Source organism: Mauremys reevesii, linkage group 4 (assembly GCF_016161935.1).
Source record: "Mauremys reevesii isolate NIE-2019 linkage group 4, ASM1616193v1, whole genome shotgun sequence".
NCBI lineage: Eukaryota > Metazoa > Chordata > Testudines > Geoemydidae > Mauremys > Mauremys reevesii.
In genome coordinates this window covers 68,858,093-68,876,202 of record NC_052626.1, presented here as the reverse complement: position 1 = coordinate 68,876,202, position 18,110 = coordinate 68,858,093, and the positions used below count along the sequence as shown (strand labels likewise).

General features: G+C 44.1%; 1 protein-coding gene across 10 annotated transcripts in view; it reads right to left on the bottom strand.

The window, feature by feature from the left end:
• Positions 1-12,000, bottom strand: part of PLEKHH1 (pleckstrin homology, MyTH4 and FERM domain containing H1) — a 92,917-nt gene extending 80,917 nt beyond the window's left edge. For 2 of the 10 annotated variants that reach the window (XM_039534609.1, XM_039534611.1), the window contains exons 1-2: positions 11,457-11,564; positions 1,014-1,181 (exon numbers count right to left, since the gene is read on the bottom strand). In XM_039534609.1, coding sequence (XP_039390543.1) covers positions 1,014-1,181; positions 11,457-11,474 — 186 coding nt within the window. In that variant the 5' untranslated portion in view covers positions 11,475-11,564. Of the gene's footprint in view, positions 1-1,013; positions 1,182-10,829; positions 10,926-11,125; positions 11,255-11,456; positions 11,916-11,982 lie in introns of those variants that run through there. The other 8 variants (XM_039534608.1, XM_039534603.1, XM_039534612.1 and 5 more) reach the window with 8 other exon arrangements.
• Positions 12,001-18,110: the final 6,110 nt, after the last annotated feature.

Here is an 18,110-nt window from a genome sequence, read left to right as displayed (position 1 = left end):
AGGTTAATCCTGTGCCTTATGCTTTGTGGGAACCTGTAGAAAGGCAGTTAGAGCTACGCTAGCAGAAAATAATTTCACATGAAGAGTTCAAGGAATAAGCTTTGACTTGCAGCCTTCTGTAGAACATAAATACACCTGCTGTTACGGCACTTCAGTCTCACTTTCGAGACAGATGGTTTTTTCCTCTTCAAAAACACTGATTAATAAAAAAAAAAAAAAAAGAAATCTCAGAGAAAAAAGAAATCCAGGCCCAGGGGTGGAAGGGAAGTAAAAACTCCTTCTCCCATCCTCCCCAACTTTGAGTGAATTTAGTGGACAAGAAAAGGTGAGAGAGACAAAAAAAGTGTTGTTGTTTTTTGTTTTTTTATTAAAAAGACAGGTGCTGTGCAAGCTTCCCTGCACAACATTGATAGTGCATCTCAGTCCTGAGTGGCTGCTCCCCTTGATAGTTTTGGCCTGCCCCTCTAAGCTCTTCTAATGGCACCCCAAAGCTCTTCGAATACCAACCCAATCCAGACCTGCAGCATCCTCTGCTATTGTTGGCCCAAGATCCAAATCAACTCTGCTATTGTGTCTGTGCCCTGCAGCAGTCAGAGTCCTTCCCTGGATAGAGACTGCCAGTTGTGCGGTGGTGTGAACAAACAAGAAGCTGGAATGAGCCTGTCAAACGTCTTTCATTTGTGACCCGAGACAAAAATCTCAAAGGTCTCCAGAGGTGAAAAATTAAAATATTAAATTCCAGTGAGCCACCAAGGAGCCTTTGCATCAAATGAGTCTGATGGTATAGAACATCAGATGCACAGGGCCCAATTTTCATTTACACTAATGCCACTTTACACCACGCTGGGAGGCACATCACCATCAGGCTCTTTAACAATATAAAGTGACCATAGTGTAAATGGGAATTAGGTCCAGATGTAGTACAACTGATGGATTGTTCTTGCTCATTGATTTCATCACTTAACCCAGTAATAGGAAGGTAGACATATTCTAGTACATAGCTTTGGCCTCACCTTCTCAGCTAGTAACTCTCGGATCTTGCTAGCCTGAAGACGGAATTTGAAGAGCTGGGTTTCCAATGCGAGGCATCGTTTCTGCCAGTCCATGCAGCTTCTATTCTCCATTGCAAGCTCTGCCATGGCAAAGCTCTTTGTCTGCTTAGGCAGATCCTCCAAGATGCTCTAAAACAAAAAACAAAACAAAAAAAACACTGAGAAAAGAAAAATACAAACTTTGAAATGGTTATCCTGGCAGGGCTTTTTTCCTTTAGTTCCTGTCTGAGAGCATGTAGGTGAGATGCCTTCTCCCAAAGCTTTTGGCTCTAGCCTACAATGTAGGCAGTTGAATAGTGTAGGTTTCCTCCATGCTATTGTGGTGTGTCCTCTTGAAGCCATCGTACCTTTAACACAAGAACTCCAACACGGCCACTAGGACAAGTGGTCAACATTGACTATTATCATCAGATAAATCTTTGTTAATGTTAAGGTTTTTAAACTAAGGGCTGGGGGCCGACAGGTGTGGAGGAGCACATGGGACAGAGACATTCCTTAAGGGATGATCTATTAATGGAGATTCTCTAGATACACTAGTAAGGAGGAGAGGATGGAAGATAAAATATGGGTAGGATCTGATGAGAAACAGTCAAATGAAAAAGGGTCCCATTCAATTACATCACATAATGGCAGACAGTGAAAAAGTGACAATTTTTTTTTTAAGTGTTATACACAAATGCTAGAAGTCTAAAATCTAAAGATGGGTGAACTTGAATGCCTCTATTAAATGAGAATATTAATACAATAGGCATCACAGACACTTGGTGGAATGAGGATAATCAATGGGACACAGTAATACCAAGGTACAAAGTATATTGGAAGGGCAGAATAGGTCATATTGGTGGGGGGAGTGGCATTTTATGTGAAAGAAAGTATAGAGTCAAATGAAGTAAAAATCTTAAATGAACCACAGTGTATCATGGAATCTCTATGGATAGCAATTCCATGCTTAAATAATAAGAATAACACAGTAGGGATATATTACTGACCACCTGACCAGGATGGGGATACTGGCAGTGAAATGCTCAGGGAAATTTGAGAGGCTATGAAAATTTAAAAAACAACTCAATAATAATGGGGGATTTTAACTATCCCCATATTGACTGGGGTGCAGAGAAAGTTTCTTGACACCTTAAATGATTGCTTCTTTGAGCAGCTAGTCCTGGAACCAACAAGAGGAGAGAGAATTCTTGATTTACTCCAAAGTGGAGCACAGGATCTTGTCCAAAAGATGAATATAGCTGAACCACTTAGTAATAGTGACCATAATATAATAAAATTTACCATCTGGGGAGAAGAGAAGCCCCCCATGGTAGCATTTAGTTTCAGAAAGGAGAACTACACAAAAGTGAGGAAGTTAGTTGAAAAGAAATTAAAAGGTACACAGTGCCAAAAGTGAAATCCCTGCAAGCTGCATGGAAACTGTTTAAAGACACCATAATAGAGGCTCAGTTTAAATGTATACACCAAATTAAAACACACAGTAAGAGGACCAAAAATAAATAAATAAAAAATAAAAAAAATGTCATTGTGCCTAAGCAAAGTAAAAGAAGCAGTGAGAAGCAAAAAGGCATCCTTTAAAAAGTGGAATTAAAATCCTATTGAGGAAAATAGAAAGGAGCATAAACTCTTGCTAGTGAAGTGTAAAAATGTAATTAGGAAGGCCAAAAGAGAATTTGAAGAACAGCTAGCCAAAGACTCAAAAAAGTAACAGCAAAAAAAAAAAAATTTATATCAGAAGCAGGAAACCTGCTAAACTACCAGTGGGGCCACTGGACGATAGAGATGCTAAAGGACCACTCAAGGATGATAAGGCCATTTCAGAGAAACTAAATGAATTCTTTACATCAGTCTTCATGGATGAAGAGGTGAGGGATATTTCCAAACCTAAGCCATTCTTTTTAGGTGACAAATCTCAGGAATTGTCCCAGATTGAGGTGTCATTAAAGGAGGTTTTGGAACAAACTGATAAATTAAACAGAAATAAGTCACCAGGATCAGATGGTATTCACCCAAGAGTTCTGAAGGAACTCAAATATGAAATTGCAGAACCACTAACTGTGGTATGTAACCTATCATTTAACTCAGCTTCTGTACCAGATGACTGGAGAATAGCTAATGGGATGCCAATTTTAAAAAAAGGCTCCAGAAGCAATCCCGACAATTACAGGCCAGTAAGCCTAACTTCAGTATTAGACAAATTGGTTGAAGCTATAGTAAAGAACAGAATTATCAGACACATATATGAACACAATTTGTTGGGGAAGAGTCAACATGGGTTTTGTAAAGGGAAGTCATGCCTCACTAATCTACTGGAATTCTTTGGGGGGGGAGGGTTCAACAAGCATGTGGACAAGGGTGATCCAGTGGATCTAGTATTCTTCAACTTCCAGAAAGCCTCTGACAAGGTCCCTCATCAAAGACTCTTAAGCAGAGTAAGCAGTCATGGGATAAGAGGGAAGGTCTTCTCATGGATCAGTAACTGGTTAAAAGACAGGAAACAAAGGGTAGGAATAAATGGTCAGTTTTCAGAATGGAGAGAGGCAAATAGTGGTATCTCCCAGGGGTCTGTACTGGGACCAGTACTATTCAACATATTCATAAATGATCTGGAGAAAAAAAAAGGGGGTAAACAATGAGGTGGCAAAATTTGCAGATGATACACAAGTAGTCAAGTTTCAGAGGAGCAGCCGTGTTAGGCTGTATCCGCAAAAAGAACAGGAGTACTTGTGGCACCTTAGAGACTAAGAAATTTATTTCAGCATGAGCTGTAGCTCACGAAAGCTCATGCTGAAATAAATTTGTTAGTCTCTAAGGTGCCACAAGTACTCCTGTTCTTTTTACAAGTAGTCAAGACAGTTAAGTCCAAAGCACACTGCGAAAAGTTACAAAGGGATCTCACAAAACTGGGTGACTGGGCAATAAAATAGCAGATTAAATTCAATGTGGATAATTGCAAAGCAATGCATATTGGACAACATAATCCCAGCTATACATATAAAATGATGGGTTCTAAATTAGCTATTACCACTCTAAAAAAAGAACTTTGAGTCATTGTGGATAGTTCTCTGAACACATTCACTTGGGAGTGTTCAAAATTTGAACACTGATCTGAATTTTTAGCAAATGGCCCCTATCTTTATAACAGGATGAACCAATATTCAGATTCTGAGTGGGAGTCCAGGAGAGAGCAGTTCCTCTTGTCACTGAAGAGAACCAGGATGTATTGTGCACAATCCCCCCTAGAGCCCCTCCTGGCTAGCTTTGCTCCACTCTAGTACCAGTGTCACCCAGCATTTACATTACACAGTTGGTCTGGTCCCTTTGTATTTTAAACAGGTTGGATGAAGTGGATACATATAATCGTCAACTGGAAGGTAGGACTTTTCACCCTTTTCCTGTGAGTGAGTTGGAAAGACATGTGACTGGAAATCTCAGCAGGAGGAGGGTAGATAGAAAATTCAATCTATCCTGACTCATAATGGAATAGTGAGTTGTGGGGGGAAGGTATTTCTAGACTGTAAGTGAGAATAAAATGCAATATGTTGTCAGTACTTTGGGATTAGGGAAGGTCCAGTTTCTGGTCTTTATACAAAAAGGAGGATGCTGGTGTTTCTAGTTAATAGTGTGTAAATCTATGTAGTAGTGGCTCTATTAACTAATGTGGTGAGTTGGTGGTGGTTTGAGAGTGTGTAACCATATTAGCTGTCTAGAGTGCAGAGTGGGTGGGTAAGAGGGTTCCTGATCTATACTCTGCAGCTGAGCAGGGATGTGGGGACAGAGTTACAGTTGAATAGGCAATGTGATGTATTAGTAAATAATTTACAGAGATTGTATGAACATAAGAATGGCTTTACTGGGTCAGACCAATGGTCCACCTAGCCCAGTTTCCTGTCTTCTGACAGTGGCCAATGCCAGGTGCTTCAGAGGGAATGAACAGAACAGGTAATCAAGTGATCCATCCCCTGTTGCCCATTCCCATCTTCTAGCAAACAGAGATTAAGGACACAGAGCATAGTTTTGCATTCCTGCTCATCCTGGCTAATAGCCATTGATGGACCTATCCTCCATGAATTTATCTAGTTCTTTTTTGAACCCTGTTATAGTCTTGGCCTTCACAACATCCTCTGGCAAAGAGTTTCACAGGCTGACTGTGCGTTGTGTGAAGAAATACTTCCTTTTCTTTGTTTTAAACCTGCTACCTATGAATTTCATTTGGTGACCCATAGTTCTTGTGTTATGAGGAGTAAATATCACTTCCTTGTTCACTTTCTCTACACCACTCATGATTTTATAGACTTCTATCATATCTCTTCTATCATATCTCCCTCTTAGTTGTCTCTTTCCCAAGTTTTATTAATCTCTCCTGATATGGAAGTGGTTCCATACTCCCAGTCATTTTTGTTGCCCTTCTCTGTACCTTTTCTAATTCCAATATATCTTTTTTGAGATGGGGCAACCAGATCTGCACGCAGTATTCAAGATGTGGGTGTACCATGGATTTATATAGAAACAACATGATCTCTTATTATATATCTCTTTCCTGATGAGTCCCAGTATTCTATTAGCTTTTTTGACTGCCGCTGCACTGTAACCTTTCCCAGCAGGACTTTCCCACAGCCTGCCAATGTGTAGCTAAGCACAAAAACCTGCTACTATGTGGGGAGGGTGGGGGATGGGGACAGACAGACAGATTTGTCTCTTGACTAAAATATTTAAAGTTCACATAGCCAGAAAGTTCACTTCATTAGGCAGCCAGGGGCTAAGTGTCCTCCTGCATGACAGCAGTCCTAGTAGGGCAAACCTTTAGCTGCGAGCTATTCAAGTGTTGCAGAAAATAGGGGAGATAAAGCCTCATTCATTAGGCTTCTGGAGAAACTGGCACTGTTATCCACACTGGAGCATATTCAACTAAGTTTATGCTTCCATTTGCAAACGACAATGTCCCCATTCCATCTCTCCAGAATCACATACCTAACAGTGAGAGACCAAGGATGAAAAAGACCTTTTGGTAAAGCTGAGCAAATACCTTAAATATGTTCCCCAAATATTTTCTTGACTAAAACGTGGGATTTTTTTGTCCTTTGACTGCACCCCTTTCATGTTCGTATCCCACAATTATTCTAACGCATAAGTTTACCAGCAGGAATGGTTGCCAAAACAGTGAATTTACAGCACTAAATACTTTCCACAACTATTCTGAATTTTGAACTTTCAGTTGCAAGTACTTACATTGGATGAGTATAACTCTTAGAATGATTCCCAATCAGGAAACAGAAATACCATGTGACCTTCTTTACTTAAAACCAGCTAGCCAATCTAGCTTGGCAGCATAGGGGGCTAAGAAAAATTGTGTCTGGAGGACCCTGACAATTTTTCATCGATTTAGGGGAATCTATTGTGTCCTAATATAGCAACTGTAAAACAAGGGTGATTTCTTTATGATGGAAAGTAGCCTGTTTGAGAGCAGAAAGAGAGGCAGCCTCAGAAAATGTATTAAAAGTTATTGCACACAGAGGGAACGCAGCTGGATCTAGGCAGTGGTAGCAGGGACTTTGGGCGCTTACTTGCTATTTAGCATGCAGAGTGCTAAACAGTTGGGACATTTTAACCAAAAGCCTCCATGGCAGGTGTCTTAAGGTCTAAGGTGCTACAGAGAAGACATAGTCCACTCATTCAATGCAGAGAGCTATGCATCAAGAGACCTGGACCCTTCTGCCAGCTTTGCTGTTGTCTCATGCTATGATACTAAAGTAATAACATTATCTCCCTGCGCTTCATTTCCACCCCCATCCTTCCCAACCTGTAAATGGAGGAGTAATAAAAACATATCCATCTTTGTTAAAACACTCTGGAAGGTATAACAACTTGAATTTTAAATTTTTGGATAATTTCATGAGCAATCATCATATCAGTACCTATGCAGGCTACAATGAGGTACTCAAGTCTCACACCTTCTGGCATGAGCTGGTTGCTACAGTTTACTTCAGTTCCCAGCAGTCGGCTGTCCATATCACATACACTACCAACACCATTGTCGTTAGGTGGTTAGGTTGGCAGTCTCAGCAGACAGGCTAAAATGAATGGTGTCACATACTGAATTCCTTTCACACCCTGAAAAGTGGTCTTTCCCAGACTGGGGCAGAGTATGGTATGCCTGCACTACTGCTGCCTATACGGTATCTTTGTTGTGCAATCCATAAATAGAGGACTTCAATATCCAAGGCTGTCAATCTAACACCTTCCAATCCAGATTAAGTTCTCTCATTCACACACACACACCCTAACGCACACCAAGCTGTTACAATCAGTGCTTAATTTGTGCCAGGGTTTGCCGGCGCTGAGCCCTGGCACCTCTAGGTTTGGCAGTTCGTAGTCCCAGCACTTCTGCCACTCTCCAGCCACCCTGCTCTAAAGGCAGTGCAGGCATCAGCCATAGTGCAGAAGTAAGGGTGGAAATACCATACCATGCCACCCTTACTTCTGTGCTCCTGCTGGTGGTGGTGCTGCCTTCAGAGCTGGGCACCCAGTCAGCAGCCGCCACTCTCCAGCTGCCCAGCTTGAGCCCTGGCACCTCCTTCATTACAATTACGCACTGGTTACAAAGACATTTTGGTGCATTACCATGAAACACCATAAAATGATGCTAGTAAGGGTGGGTGAGTAGGGGAAGGTGGAAAGTACAAGCCCAGTACTCTAAATGTCATTTTCACTGTAGTTTAGACACTTGAAGGTTTGGCTCCCAGTTTCCTCAGGTACCAGATTCCAAGAACAATTTTCAGGGAGGATGCGGTGTTTTATCTTAGTACTGCAACATTGTACCCAGACAATCCCGCTATCATAACAGATACAAATTCTTCCGTCCCTTGGTGGGAACAAACTAGAACTGAGAGACAAAACATCCACAATCCTATGTCCTTGTTCACATCTAAAGAGATAATACAGAACTGTATAAAAGGTCACAGCCAAGGTTCAAAAACCGCGCATTTGACCTGCTTTATTTTTCTCCTCAGTAACTACTTGCAAAGTTTGATTTATTTTTTTTTAAAAAAGGTTTGTTTTCCAAATATATGCATGAGGAGTCTTACATACAAAATGTAGTAGAATCATTCAAGTCAGCCACCTTGAATACAACCTTACAATAATGAACTGGTGCGTGCTGCCTTCCCTCCTTGTGTAATCCTACAACAAACTAGTGGAAGGCAAAAATATTCAACAAAGACACAACTTTTAAGTTACTGAGTCCCCAACCAGCAAAGCACAGTTAAACATGTCCTTGAGTAAATAAGTGAATAGTCCAGTTTACTTCAATGGGACCTCACATGCTTACAGTTAAGCACACACTTAAGTGCTTTGCTGGACTGGGGCCATAGGTGCTGACTCTGTGGGTGCTCCAAAATTAGCGGGTGCTCGCCTCCTTCTACCCCCCCAGTACACCGCATCCCTGCTCCGCCCCCTGCCAGAGCTTCCCACCCCCCTGCCACCTAACAGCTGTTTGGCGGTGCTTAGGACTTTCCAGGAGTGAGGGGGAGGAGTGGAGATCTGGCACTCAGGGGAGGCGGCGGCGAAGAGATGGGGTAGAGGCAGGGACTTGGGGGAAGAGGGTGGCGCTATGTCAGTGCAGGGCTGGGGCCAGAGGCGGGGGGGTGGGTGGAGGGGGTCCAGCACCCACCAGACAAAGGGGAAGTCAGCGCCTATGATTGGAGCTTAAGTGAGAGAACAAGAATTCAAAAAGTGAGCAAAATCCCTGAACATCATGATCTTTAAGTCTACCATCACAAGATAGGAAGAGAACTTGTTCCTCTAGATGTAATCACCTCTGAGTCTTCTGCCTTCATTTTTAAACCTTAGAAGACTTGGGATCAGGGCTTAAGTTCAGCCGGAGTTCAGTTCTGTAGCTGGTAAATATTTTCAAACCTGAGGGAGCCCCGGCAACCCAACCCCTACCTGGGGCTGAAGCCCTGAGCCACAGTGTCCCATTCTCCCCCCCCCCCCCCACTGGGGCTGATGTGCCCATATTTTCACATGATCTGTGAATTAGAGTTCCAAGTCAGAATGCACATTCATTTAATATAGGGGAATGACATTGCTCAGGATCTGCAGTGTATTGTGGGGGAAACCCCATGGAAGTAACAGACCTGTTCAAAGAATAACCTTCTACAAGCACCAGACCTAAAAACTATATCAAAATACAGAGCTCACTCCTCTCCACATCACATTTTGCACAGCCCAATACAGCACATATATCAATTTCACCTCTATCCATGGTCCCACCCACACTATTCACATACATATAGTCAGTTTCCTAGGCACACTCACCACTATATCACAGTGTTTATATCAAGCACTAGAGACGTACACTATTACTTTAAAGCCAGTGGGTGTGCAATGGTCACGAAAGGTTGAACAACACTGTATAACTATGGTGCCTTATCAATGAAGTTAGAACTCTGTTCTAATGTGGCTGTTTGGACAGAGATCATAAGTGAAACCCTGCTCTCTTTTTATACTGGCATGAACAGATTTTAGCCTCACATCTTCATGCACAGATTTTAAAGCCAAAAAGGGATTGTTATGATCATCTAGTCTGTAACACAGACCATAGAACCTCACCCAGTAATTTTGGCATATAGCCCATAACTTCTGGTTGAGCTATAACATATCATTTAGAAAATATCCAGTTTGGATTTAAAGACTGTGATGGAAAATCCACACAATCTAGTTATATGGCTGAACTGTTAGTTTTCCTAATTTGATTTTACTCCACATGAAATATTTGGGATATTTTGCTTTCCCCTAATGAAAACAAATTTAATTAACATTTCTATTAAAGTCAGACGTAACAACTGCATTCTCAATACCTGTGAAATAAAAAACAGCTCCTTAATCTAATGGGGGCAGGATTTTCAAAACTAGGTGTCTAAAGCTACATTCTTAAATCCATATGTACACACTTAAACAAGTAGCCAGATTTTCAAAAGTGCTAAGGGCCAAGTCAATAAGAAGTCAACGAGAGCTGTTGGATACTCGGCACCTTGATTTAATCCGGCCATTTAAGTGCATAAATACGGACTTAAGAACCTAGCTTTAGACACCTAGTTTTTAAAAATCTTTGCTGCAGCTATAAAATTTTTGATTAACAGCAAAAGATGAGCCTGACTCCAAACTCTGGATCCAAGAATTAGGGGACCTAGGTCCAATTCCAACTTTGGGAAAATACAAATCTGGATCAGAACTTTGGGCTTAATCGGTGACTCTCTAGTAGGGCGACTTAACTTCCCTGAACTTCCTGATGTTCTAGCCTTGATCCAGAGAGCTCCTATATTTTCCACTAAAAGCCTTTTGAAAATGACAAACAAAGTGATCAAGCAAGAGGATTGTAAAAGCTCTAAAGCAAAGATCTTCGTGCATGTAGAGTGTTAGGAGAATCAGTCCTATTTTACTGTGAATTTTGTTTATTCCCCGCAAAAATGAAAGCCAGAGACAGTACAGTATTTCCATAGCTCAACTACACATTTCTCCACCTTAGAGCATCTACTTAAGCATCTGCTGGTCGGCGATGTTAGAATCAGCCAGCCGGTGGAACAGAACAAAGTGGAAATGCTTGGAACTGCCCGGACAATGCCCCAGCTTCTCTCCCTTGAGGCTCAGTTCAGCTCGGTCTGTTTCGCAGACTCACAAAAAGGAGTCAGTGAAGGTGCTCGCTGCGTCTCAGCTGAGCGGCGCGAGGCTCCTCCTGGCTCCAGTCAGAACCCAGCGCGGAACCTCCCCACTAACCTAACGAACCTGAACCTCTCGAGCATCCTGTTCCCCCTTCACGGCGTCCCTCGGTTTTCCCCTCAGGGCATGTTTCGGAGTCACCGAGAAACCCAGGCTGCCTGGGGTGTCACTCGCGTCTGTCACTCCCAGCTCGCAAATCCAGGGTGGGATGCTCAGAGCAGGGGAGAGAAGGCGGCGAAAGACGCCGGGCTGCGAGCCAAAGGGCAGGTTGGACTAACTGAGCCCCCCCCCGCCTTTCTAGCCATGCCAGAGGGATGAAAGGGGAGAGGCGCGATCCCCGATTTCTCACTTACTCCGTAAGGACGTTGTTCCCCATGGCCCCGGGCTAGCCGGAGGGCCCCCAGGACTTGGGTTTCTCCCCTGAGTTACAGCCTTCTCCTGACCCCTCCCGCAGCTTAATATCCCTATCCAGGGGGCCTTGGCTAGGAAGCGCCAGTCCCCGCCGCTCGCACAATCCTACCCCCGGGCCAGCGCGAGCCCCGGCAGCGCCCCCTGACGATCCCGAAGAAGCCCCCGCCTGGCTTCTCCGCGCAGAAGAGCGAACCACCGGCGCCGGGCGCTCCGGCTGGAGGCTGCCCTGCAGTCAGGTGCCGGGACAGCAGCCTCCCGCCCGCACGGCCTCACCTGCGGCAGGCTGCTCATGGGCAGGAGCTGAGCAGCCCACGTAGCCGCCCGGCGCGGGCAGGGGGGGGGGGCACTGGGAGGCTCCGAGACATGCAGGGCTCCCAGCGGCTGACCTTGTGTTGTTCTTGGGGGCCGGTGCTGAGGAGCGGAGCGGGGCCGTGCTCCTGGGACGCTCCTGCAGCCGGCGAGGCGCGCGGGTCCCCGGGGACGCTCCGAAGCCACGCGCAGCTCGTTTCCGTCCCATTCAGCAGCGCTGTACCATGCTCCCGGGCGCTCCGCTCGCCTTAAAGCGGGAGAGCCTGGCTCGAATAGCAGGGGCAGCCCTCCAAAGCAACACAGGAACTGACATCATCGGCCACGCGCTTTTAACCCCTTCGCTGGCCCTGCGGGGAGGCAGCCAGGCCAGGCCGATTCTCCAGGGAAAACTGACATATTGAAAAGCCTGGATTGGACCCAGCCTTCAGCCCCACCCACCGGGGTGCTGAGTGGAATATGGCATTGAATAGATATAAAGAAAACAGGCCACCTGCTTTATGTGGGCCTCAATAACTGGGGCTCAGCCACTCCTGGTGGCCTCCTTTCCACCTGCTTGGACAAGATCTCTTTACTCGGCCTCCACTCTATGCAGGTTCACCAGCATTGCACCTTCAGCTGCAGCTCCGCCCAAATGCCCTGAGGCTTTTCTGGATACAGCTAGGCAGGCCTGGGAACTCCCCCAACCTAGCAGGCATGGCTGGAGGGCAGACTCTCCGTTGCCTCTTGCATACTGGGACATAAATCCAGCCATGATTCCTTGACTGCACTGAGAATCCGCTCTAAACTCAGCAGCATGAAGTCCCATATCCATAAGAGGAGCAGATCCCAAACCCTGTACTGAAATAGTGAGTGTTCTGCAGCCAATCCCTCCACCTAAGGAGGAGTTTCTGTGCTGGATCCTGGGTGGTCACCACAGCTCACTTCTCCCATTCAGTTGTGTACACAGTTGCCTGCAGTGCAGCTTGGGGACTAGCCTCCTCCAAACTTCCATGCCCCATTGCAGGTTACTGTACACACAAGTGAAAGGGTGGTGGCAGTAGCAGGGCTCTGGGGTCTAGCAGAGGGGTTGTGCCCTGAGTTCAGGTGGTGTTAAGGTGCAGGGAAAGAGGCGGTTAAGTGGTTGCTGGGTCTTATAGCTGAAGTCTACCTCTGGTTATCAATCCATTAGCGGAACCTATCTTTCACTGCATGCTCAGGCCATTTGCAACAATGCTTATGTAAAGTCTGGGGAACACAAGTTCATGATTTCCAAAGTTTTTAGGGGTGTCCACTCTAACATGCCAAATGATTTATTGGGGGAGATAGGCATTAGCAGCCAGCTCTTCAGATCTACAGAACACACTTGCTGGATACTAAGGCAGGCTATGTTATTTAAACAGAGCTCAAAAGCTACCTGTCTATCCTCCCTCAGCATCTTGCTGAGGCTTGTGTGTGTGTGCTGCATGCTACTGTCCTGTTGGAGAGAATATATAATCAGCCTTCCTTGTATGCTTCTAGGGCAGAGGTTCTCAGACTTCTGTACTGGTGACCCCTTTCACACAGCAAGCCTCTTAGTGCAACACCCCCCCCCCATACATTAAACACACTTTTTTATATATTTAACACCATTACAAATGCTGGAGGTAAAGCGGAGTTTGGGGTGGAGGCTGGCAGCTCATGACCCCCGGAGCGGTCCTGACCCCCAGTTTGAGGACCCCTGTTCTAGAGGCTGGTTGCCGAGTAGCCCCTTTAGTTCACTGGGTGGAGTCTGGTGTGTATGCAGAAGAGAGTTGGGCCTAAACTCAGAACCAAACAGACTTTATAACTTAGGTTGCCCATCTCTAGTTTGCAGCAAAAAGATTGTGAATTCTGGTTCAGGTGTTGCACTTCTGTAGCAGTTACATTAGCAGGAACTGGATGACTTCCACCAATTAGGTAGTTTATAATAACAGCAGAAGTTCCCATCGGCATAGCCAGCTGCAAAATAATTTTCCCACATTAAATCACACCAGCTGACATACTCTTACTTTTGAGGTGCCTTGCTTTTGAAGCCAGGGAGTGCAACTTTGTCTCTTGTCTCCAAGGGGGTGTGGTTTGGCTTGCTGGGGAGTATGTACAAGCACAAAGTAAATTGTGTAATGTGACTGTAAGAACAATTCCTAAGTTTAGATTGCTGTTGAGATCATCCATCTACCGCAGAGGCAGAGCTCTGAGACAGTATGAAATAAACAGGGTTTAGACAATAGAACTAATTTAGGGAAGAACAGGGATGAAGAAAGGATCTAAATCAAATCTTATGACTCTAAGCAACACTGTACATTAAACATACTCAGGTAACATCCTGGTTACAGTTACAGTTATCCAACCCAGGGATGTCCCTCAATCTACCCAAGTTCAATTGTAGTACAGTTCCGCCTTCTGCTGGAATCCAAGCAGAGAAGCAATGGGCAGCAAGTCAGGCACTCAGCGCTAGTAAAAAGGCTGATCATGTGATGAAATGAGTAACATATTAAAAACAATATTAGGCCAAGATTTTCAAACTTGGGTGCCTAAAGTTAGGCTCCTAAATCCATACTTAGGCACCTAAATAAGTTTGATTTTAAAAGGGGCTGAAAACCTAGCAGCTTCCATTGACTTCAGGGGGAGCAGACTCAGACTTACAAAATTTTCTGGATTTCAAGGGGCATTCTGCATGTTGGTTGAATCAGGCAGCCTATCCTGCTGCACCAGAAAGGCAGACAATGATCCACAGATGCATGAGAAAGATGGGAAGGAAGCTGGGCTGAGATAGGCAGAGAGCTGGGCAGAGGTTGGCAAGGAACTGGCAAGAGACAGAAAGTGAAGGCAGGGACAGGCAGGAACCTGAGCAGAGATGGACCTGGTAATGGCAACATTACCACTTTCCACCCAAAGAGATTCCCCCCAGTGATTCCCACTTCTACTGCCAACAGTACCCGGAAGAAAGGGACTCTGGTTGCTAACAGTGTGTTTATGTTAATCATTATTCCTGTTGGTTAAAGTATTTTAATAAATAACCAGTGTCAAGGTACCTAAGATTTGCCCAAAAGGGTTTCCTTTATGGGAGAAAGGAACTTATTGTGACTGAGGTAATTATTTTTGTCCCCCTGGTCCAGGTTCATAGAGTTTAAGACCAGAAGGAGACCTTTAAGATCATCTAGTCTGACATTTTGCATAACACAGGTCATAGAACCTCACCCAGTAATTTCTGCATCAAGCCCATCACTTCTGGTTGAGCTATAGCAATTTGTTTAGCATGGGATTTGGGAGGAGTTAACAACAGGTAATGGGCCACAACTGAGTGGCTTGGTTCTGCAATTCTCTTTGATAAATTAATCCAAGGACACCTGAGGAGACGTTGACCACAAATTAAGGGATGTCTAAGAGGAGGAATAGGAGCTATTTCCTTATGGCTCCCCTGCTATCCTCTTCTTCATGCTTCTCAACCAGGAAATGTCTTTACCAGACTGCACAGCCACCAGTTTGTGTCAGTCTCTTAGCCTGGATTTTATGAGATATTTTTGTTCTCTCTTTAAAGTCACTGGGACAAATTCTCCTCTCATTTACACCAGTGAAGCCAGTAGGGTTGCATCAGTGTAACTGAAATGAGAATTTGGCCCACTGTTTTTCCCAGGCAGTGAAGCATGACTCCTGAGTCCCAGGACATTCTTCAGCCACTGAACTTTATACAAAGCAACTCCCCAGCAAACTGCTGGGGAGGGGAGGGGAGGATGGGAATCTTCTAGCCTAACTTGTCCTAAAGTGGTGGTGGTGGGGAATTCCTAGGGTATTGGGGGGCCTGATGCCAAAGGCCTCTTGTCTTGGTCAGTCTATTGTTACTAGCAGGATGACGATCTTAATCTGGCCAGGTCCATGTTTACACACTACTGTTGCTCCTGTGCATTAAACTGTAATGGGGACAAGATTGCCCCCATGTTTATGAGGCTCTGCTTGACCAAAGCCCTTTTCCCTTTCAAATCCCCTCATTGCTTGAGAGGCTTATCCCTGTTACACACGGCGGAGGGTGGGGAGCATCATAGACCCATGCATCAGTTATGTCCTACACAAACCTTTAAGTAGGATGTAAGTGGAGCCTGGCCGCTGTAGCTCCTCTGCCCAGGGTGAAATTGATAATGAAAGGTTAATGTCTCTTCCAAATGTGCTTTGATGCCCTGGCCTGCTAACTACCTGTTTGTTGTGGGCTTGAGAGTGCACATAGTGTTGTCTTGATATAGCTCCTGTGCTCTTACTGGCCTTGTGCTGGATCAGAAACTTTATCTCTTGCATCCTCACCTCTGTTTCATGGCTCCCCAGCAACATAAGGGGGGGTAGTTTAGCTCATAGGAAAACCTGGGCAGCTGCTGCAACTTGGTGCAGTGCCAAAGGTGGAATTAAAATCTTCTCATTGTAACTTAAAAAAAAAAAAAAACTGCCTACACACACCTAGCCCTTGGTGCTTTAACCCCTTGAGTGCTGAAACCCTACCATAACTCACCCCACCGACTCCTTAGCTGCCATTTCTCTAACACAGGAATCCTGTAAGGCTGCAGCCCATTGAGCCTTAAGATGTTGCCTCTGTTAAACAGTATTAATAATAATTAATAGCAATAATAATAAACTGCAATTTGTTAAGCATGGGATTTGGGAGGAGTTAAGAACATGGAATGACCACAACTGAGTGGCTTGGTTCAGCAATTCTCTTTGATATGTCAATCCAGGAACATTATAGCAAGCCCTTTCAATCCATAGACACATCAGTTGGCAAAAAATAAAATTCAGTATTAACAGCAAAGAACTAGATAAAAATAAAGACCCTCTGACAGATCTAAGGGATCCATTTTTAGCATTGTTACAATACCACAACACACCTCACAGTGCTTTGCTAGGAGCACCATTTCAGAGATACATGGGCAGAAGGACAAAATATTTTGGTGCCAACATCTAACAAGTTCTTGAGCCCAAGACTATTAACCCTGAAGTAGTTTTAAAAAGATCCATATGCTAGAAAACTAGAACAGAGGAAATACTACAACCCATATGCCCCATTGGAAATGGGAGAGAATGTTAAATTCCTAACAGAATTTGACTAGCAACCTGTCAAACTAACAGCTATACCATCCTCACCGAGGGCATATATCAGAACCACCCCTACATGGGGAACAGAAAACATCTGCAAAAAACCCAGAAGGACACGGTCTTTTTATTTTTTGAGGATATCCAGTGCGTTCCTGACAGTGCTTTTATGCTTACAGAAGTAACATAGACCCAAGTCATTATTGACTGTGAAAAGCACAAGAAGCAGTAACAACAGATTCATAGTAGGAGATCCACCTCATTGGATAAGCAGATCACTGCAGGAGGAACTGATGTGAGAATAAGAAGTGGCCACAGTATCACACACCCAGTAGTTAGTATTAGTTTGTGATTATTCATTTTTGTTGCTCTTATATTTTATGTCCATTTGATTTTTTTTAAGGGAAGATTTAATGGTAACAATTTGGAGTCGCTGGCTACTGACCCTCTCATGTGACCGAGGTATTTATTTTTGTCACCCTGGCCCAGGTTCATAGAGTTTAAGACCAGAAGGAGACCTTTCAGATCATCTAGTAGTCTGACTTTCTGAACACAGGGCACAGAACCTCACCCAATAATTTCTGCATCAAGCCCATAACTTCTGGTTGAGCTATAGCATATCTTCCAGAAAGATGTCCAATTTTGACTTAACCACTTCATGTGATGGAGAATCTACCACATCCCTAGGTAAGTTATTCCAGTGATTAATTATCCTCACTGTTAAAACAATGCACCTTAGTTCCAACCTGAATTTGTTTAGTTTCAACTTCCAAGCATTGGATTGTATTTTTTGCCTTTTTCTGATAGATTAGAAAGAAATCTACTGTCAGAAATCACATAAATACTCATAGGTTGTAATCAAGTCTTACCCTTCTCTTGGATAAACTAAGTAGATGTTTGACTTGGTCATAAGACTGGGACCAGGAAATAAAGTCCAGTTTCTTATCAGCACTCCTATATGTATCAGACCTTTATTACCTTGTCTCCGCTGCTAAATAAGATGTATTTTTTAACCTTGTGGGTAATTAATACATGTGAGCTATCCCAAGGTAAAAACACAGTGAAGACCAGGCACTTTAGTTTTTACAAGGTAAATTCCCTGAGATCAACCCCTGGTGGGAGTATAGGTCTGTTTACCTCTTGGTTAACCTCATGATAACACTAACATTTTCTAAAGTGCCTAGTCTTTACTGTGTTTTTATCTCAGAATAGGTCACACTCATTAGTTACCCAAAGGAAAAAATGCACCTTTTTTAGCAGCGAAGACAGGGCTGCAGATGGTAAAGAGGAGTAGGCAATGTGGGAGTAGACAGACAGAGGAAGAGGAGACTGGTACTTGGTAGCATATTTGTTTTGTATGATCATTGTGTGTCTGGTATTGGGTGGTATGCAGCACATTGTTTTCACATACCAGAGTGCTCCCTGCACCTTTCTCTGAGTCCACAGGCTACAGAGGTAAATGCTGTGTGAGTGATGTCATGCATTATATATCACATGGAAAAACTGTATCAAACTCCGTTGCTGTGGGTGTCAAGGTTGCATGTAACC